At 40.8% G+C, this 6,545-nt stretch overlaps 1 protein-coding gene across 1 annotated transcript in view; it reads left to right on the top strand.

Moving 5' to 3' along the window:
• The first annotated feature begins 4,980 nt into the window (after positions 1 to 4,980).
• CLNK (cytokine dependent hematopoietic cell linker) overlaps positions 4,981 to 6,545 on the top strand; it is a 38,294-nt gene continuing 36,729 nt past the window's right edge. The window contains exon 1 of the mRNA XM_074864928.1: positions 4,981 to 5,144. Coding sequence (XP_074721029.1) covers positions 4,981 to 5,144 — 164 coding nt within the window. The remainder of the gene's footprint in view (positions 5,145 to 6,545) is intronic.

The raw sequence follows: 6,545 nt of genomic DNA, 5'->3' as shown, positions 1-6,545 counted from the left end.
GCTGATCCATTATGAAAATCCACAGTGCCCAGTGATTCACAGAATATGTTGTTTGTGGTTCCTGGACTCTGCTTCTGCTTCTGTTGAATGGCCTTCAAAGAGAGAACTGGGACAAGGATTAAATATTAGGCTGCAGTTGAAAGTGATGATTTAAGAAATCTTTTCTAAAAGGAACATTGTGCTGCTTGTGAAATGTGTCCGGTTTTCATCTTTGACAGCTACCAGAATCAGGCACTTACTCACAAAAGCTTCAGAAATAGCAAGGTCTATTCCACCCCAGTCCCTCTCCTTTAGTAAGCTTTTCATGTAGACATCCAACACTTCACCTGCGTACATGTCTGTAGCTGTCAGGCAGTATGAACTGAAATCCCAGGAGGCCACAAGACTGGGTAGCTGGCAGTGCTGAGCCATAACTTCTGTAGAGTTTATTCCCTCCAAAGTGGGGTACAACTGTAGAAGAGTGGTCAAAAGCAAGAACAGGGTTAATCTGTGATTAGTTACGAACAGGCACAGGTGGCAATCTAGGACTGGTCAAGAACATGAATTTTTACATCAAGTTGGATAATTGAAAGAGAAAGAAAAAAATCTCTTAAATGGAGGGGTTTTTTTAAATTTCAGGGGCACAGCTAAAGCTAGAGAAAAACCAGTCTTTTCAAACATTAATGCCTACAATGAGACAACAGCAGGTTAATTCAAATATGTAATTTATATTTCAGGACCCCAATCTGAGTGATATGAATGTTTAAATGGCAAATATATTCAGTAAAGCCTGTTCTCTTTCTCCCAAATTGTAGCATTTCTTACATTTGATTTTTCAGCCTGAGTTCTACAGATTGATAAATCAAGTCACCAAAATATTCTGTCAGATTTACAGGTAATTAATAGATACTGTTTTCCAGTCAGACCCCTACAAAAATCACTGGTTTACTATTTTCTGTCCTCCATGAAGAACTTTGTGTTTAGGAAATGTTGATGGCTGTTTTTCTAACAAAACACAAAGAGGTTATTTAAAAAAATTTAGATTCATTATTTTTGTTTGTTATTTGCTGTTGATTCAAAAACTCCAACAATATGCATATAAATGAAAGAACCAGCTATGAAGGTACTTGCTCACTTTCATTTTTACTTGGAAGAATGACTACTATACTTACCTCTAATACAGCATGGAAACTACTCCTGTGAGAATACTTGCAGCAATCATTTTCATCAACCTATAAACTGGATTTCATTGGCAACCTGTAACTACAGTGTAATGCTGTCGGGTTCACAGATACTAAGGATGTGGATATAGGTTTACAGTGCAGTAGCTGTAAACTGGAGTGCTTCAGTGTACGCTGTTCTTTTCTCTAGATATATATTTCTCTCCTACCTTGGGCAGGGTAATTTTATTCTCCCTGGATACTAAGAGCCATATTTTAGTTTAGACTCTATGTCTGTGAGGGAGGGATCAAGCACTTGAATTATTATATTTATATGCAGATTACTGCACCTTGACTCAGATGATAGAGTGAAATTAAATTAAAAACTGCTTACCTATTAGCTCCTTCCTGACAGCAGATAGCAAGGAAGGACAGAAACAGCTTTCTCTTTGACTTCTATCTTGTTACTTGCCTGTCATGTGCAATAGGTCTGCTCAGGTTGTTTTATGATTTGCTGTTGTAGAGAAGCAGCAAGCCATCAGCATAACAGGAGTAAGGAGGGAATTTTGATTCAGGCACTTAACTCAGTCAAATGTCTGCTGAAACAGCAGGTAGCCTAGGGCTATGGGGAAGATTGCCAGACTCTGGTATATGCTTGGTATATGCTAGAAAGAGCTATACACATAATAAAAACACCCTGGGCAGTCCTGGGTCACACAGCACCTCCCCAGATTCTCTGGCAAGTAGCTGTAGCCAAGCACCGCATCCTCTGAGATAAGATATCATCTGCCTGGCTTCTTGTCTCTTCACAGGATGTTACTCATCTGCAGAGGAGGAGGGAGATAATAAACCTTCAGCTCCTCTGACCACTGAGACTGGAATAGGTATTCTCTAGGCAAGTGGAAAGCTAGAAGACTTTAGCTTCCTTTTTCACACCAAGCAGTCCCCAAAAGGACTGGCAGATGGTAACCCCAAGATTTCAAGCACTAGTGAGAGAATTAAGAAGTTAAATATTTTTCCTTCTGACTTCCCCAGGTGAACAGGGATTTGCACTCTTCATTACAAGATGCAAGGGCAGACATAAGCAATGTAACCTGATGTATGGACTTTAAAAGCCAGTAAAAATAACTTGGTAGCTAACAACACAGAACAAGTCTGAAAACTACACTGCTTATAAGAGAGAGGCAAAAGAGAAAATCATTTAAAATATTTATATGAACATTCTGAAAGACATATATTGCAGGCAGAATTATCTTTAGATGGAATGTTTTGAAATTTTGTGTGTCCTCTGAGAATGTCTGTGTTACCAGGATCTTCATGAAAATGTAAAACACATTCATTTCCCATTCACATTTTTGCCCTTTATTCCAGAAGAAATTCTCTACCATTTAAATGTGAAAAATCCCAAGGGGTTGCACAGAAGAAATGTAAAAATTAAAATAGTCACAGTGATGTAACCCCAAACAGCTACAAAGTGTTAATATCATCCCAGGACCAAATTCAGATGAGGCATTGTAATTGATTGACTCCCACTTCTATGGTCACAAACCATAGTGCTTCAAGAGCATCTTTTTATCATTATTATGTTACTATAAACCATTTTACATGCATTTAAAACTTCCATCAGTCATGTCCACTCACTTTAGTATTTAGTCTCTTGGACTGAAAAATGTGAAAACTCTATCAACATGATAGATTTGATTCATTTGTGGGTTTCCTCATCTTCTCATAGAACACATGAGTTCAGGTGAGTTTAGCAAAACTTACTGAGATACCATTTTTATTTGCACTTAATAAGCATTTATATTTCAATCCACTGTTTGCCTAATCTCCCTGATCTGTATTGTGCCATGGCAGAGCTGCTATTGTAGATAGGCAAGTGCTTGGCATAAACATGCACAGTAACATGAACAGTAACCACAGGTACCAAAGCCTCCCACTGGCATTTTTCCAAGTGTCGAAAGTCTGTGGCTACTTTTCAGGTACCCACAGCCCCTGTTTCTCCTGACAGCGTCTCTTCAGGCAGCAAGTCACTGCCTGACAATTTATTAGTAGTTCAAACTACTGACATGAACCTGACTAAATGCATGTTAGTCTCAAGAGTGTGGACCGAGGTGGCAGATGCTATGCTTAAACAAGCACATATTAATGAAACTGCATGGGACTGCCTTGTGCAATGTATACCATTAAGGAGACATACAGAAGGGTAAGGCAAGGAGGAGGCAGGCTCATGGTTCATACTATTCTATTCAGGGGCAAAATTTTCATGCCACACCTCCTCGAGGAATCTTTGCAGTGTGGTTCAGATTATATTGCAGCATTCGGCTTGAAGTGTCCCAAACCACCCTGTTGCTGTGTGAATATGTTTTGTCTGATTGGATAGAAGACTTGTGGGAAAACCTTGCCAAACACCAAATCTTTTCCAGGCGTTTCTCTGCACGGCATGGTGTCATGCACAACAAAAAACAAATCTCAGTTTTGCAATAGTAATGGCCTAAAAGGGTCAGTTTCTGTGAGTATTTGCAATTAAGGTTGAGTACAATATTTTCTTCTCCTACAAGATCATGAACATTTTGCTTGAAACATGCCTCAGTATAGCGCCATCCTTTTCTTCAGTTTATCATTTTTTCTCTATTTAATCTCTCCCATCCAGTGCCAAGTCACCTAGCTAGGATTCATTACAGCAATTCCAAATGAGATGAGGCTGTAATACAAATAAAGGTGCATTTTGGGTATCCTAATTGTCAGCCTGAATACCTGTATTAAACAGTACTAGAGAAGTGGGATTCATAACAATTTGTCAGGGGACTTGTTTCCCTGATAAAGCTAGTTTTAATATCTTTTAATATTTTTGTATGTGGACTTGCAAAGAGCTGGCATTTTGCAGCTTATTAATGCAGTTTGGCACTAAGGAAATGTTTCTATTTGGCATCTCTAAAATCTGCATTTAACCAGTACAACAATTAATTAATGTTCATTGTATTTGTGTTTCTGTGAGGTTATTTCAACTGATATTACACTGATTGGTTGGTGTGTTTATACATATCATTTTAAAGGTTGCCAGGGAAACCTAGAGCACTCTTTTTTGAAGAAAATAATTCAAATTAACTGTGCCCGTCATAATTTTTAAATAGTTTTGCAAGTGATCAGTTACATAATTATGCTAAGAGAATATAGCCTTTGATATTTATTTATTATTATTATGTTCTTAACATTTACTTTAGGTAAAAAAAAACAGAACAAGTCTACTCCTACATGACACACTTGGAGGACCACAGCTGTAGCAGTTTAAATATGTTCATCATATGAGCATCTGTTCTATGGAGTTTTTTTTCTAATGTCACAACACTAAGTACAATGCTTCCATGGATGATCTTATTACTGATTCATAAAACTGACCTTTAAAAATTCAAAGAAAAAAAAAGCTCCATTTTAGTGCAATATCTGGAACATATTTCAGAAAAGTGGGTAGGCCTTTACCTCAGACCCAGATGATGCTTATATGCCTGCGTCAAAACTGTGATCCTGAAACCCCTGTGACAGCTGGAAGGTTAAATAACTCTTCCCTCCTTTCCCACCAGCTCTGCTTGGTGGTGTGCATGTGGCGGGCTGACCCTGGCCAGCAGCAAAGCCCTGCGGAGTCACTTGCTCCCTCCACCCCATGGGACGGGGAGAGGTGGAAGAGCAAAAGTGAGAAAACTTATGGGTTGAGATAAAGACAGTTTAGTAAGAGAAGGAAAGAGAAAGGAAAGAAATGAAGCAAAACAAGTAGTGTGAAAGCAATCACTGAGCAGTGGCTGCCTCTAAAAAAAGCCTCCCTTGGTTTTTATTGCTGAGCACGATGTCATATGTTACGGGATATCCCTCTGGTCGTCTGGGGTCAGCTGTCCAGCTGTGTCCCCTCCCAACCTCTTCCCCACCCCCTGCCTGCTCACTGGGAGGGCACAACAGGAAAAAGAAAAAGCCTTGCTGTGCAAGCATTGCTCAGCAACAGCCAAAACACAGGTGTGTTGTCAGCACTGTTCTGGTCACAAATCCAAAGCACAGCACCATAGGAGCTACTCTGAAGATAATTAACTGCATTCCAGCCAGAGCCAGTACAGCACACTGCAAATTATCTCACATATATAGAAAGGCAACTCTGTGCCTGTCCAAAACTACCTCAAAAGGGCTTAAAAGCTGAGCATGTACCACAGCCAAGTCAGGGTACGGAGGCTCAGTCTCAGCCTGTTAAAGGCCCTGAGCAGCCTTGCTCAGATGTGTTCTCCCTACGGGAACCCCCCATCCACAGGCAGGATCGGTCCCTAAGTCACCACTCATTGCCGCCCCATAGGAAGGATGGGGGGAGTAGTGAAACTCTCCCACTGCCCTTCTGCATGTAGTGTCAGCATTCAGAAAGATTTGGGCTCATGTCCTTAGGGGATCCAAGCCCCCTTTTTGGAAAGCACCCACAGAACGAGGACTGCAGGGTATTTTGGTGAGAAGCACTCATCACCTGCACAACTGCCGTGCAGAAGAAACATTCCTCCTTCATCACACACAGCAGAGCAGGCGGTGAATGAAGAGACAAGAGGTTCATGTGCCTAGCTGGGGCATGGGAGCCCACGCCATGTTCCTGTACCTCTGCTTTCTTTGCAGTGGAGAGCAAATATAAGAAAACACAGTAATGATCAAGGTACTAAGCTACATACCTCCTCTGATCACTAGATTATTTCATACAAAAGATGGTGGATAGCTATCCTTCACTTTTCCTCAGAAGGAAGTGTCTACCTTATGCTCCCAGCTGTGTACTGCAAGTACAGGGCTGCACCTCCTCTGCAGCCTGAGCAACCACAGAGGCTGTGATTTCAGGCAGCTGCTCTTCACTAGCTCATGAAATCTCCCTGTTCAGCAAGCTTATGATTTTGGACCCTTCTTTGAGGTGTCTAACTCTACAGACACTAGCCAAAGACTTTCAGTCCAAGATCTGCAAAAGACCTAGATCCCTCCTGAGCAGCATCTGGAGGCCAGGCAGGATATACCAAGGCACACCTGTGTTCAGACAACTTTGAAATCCAAGTTTATTTTCAATAGTGAGATAGCCCAATCAAGCCAGGTTCATGATCTCTCTTACTTGCCTGTATCACTTCCAAAAGTGAACTCTCTGCTATGTGTGCCCTTGGGATTTTTTGACAATGTTATCTGTTATTAGGTTTAAACTATTTTTAAATCACTTCAGCCCTACTGACTTCAGTTTTGCTTAATCGGGGCTGCAGCAGAGGTGACTAAGCCTCCTCCCAACCCAAACACTGCTATTAAGTAACAGCATCCATAGAGACAGATGTTACCAGAAAACAAAATGAACAGTACAACGCACTTTCAAACCACCATGTAACAGAATGACCTTGTGATTCCAAAGTCCCCAAA

This window comes from Strix uralensis, chromosome 4 (assembly GCF_047716275.1).
Source record: "Strix uralensis isolate ZFMK-TIS-50842 chromosome 4, bStrUra1, whole genome shotgun sequence".
Lineage (NCBI taxonomy): Eukaryota > Metazoa > Chordata > Aves > Strigiformes > Strigidae > Strix > Strix uralensis.
Note: the sequence above shows the minus strand (reverse complement) of the source record. Positions and strands in the feature narration are given on the sequence as shown.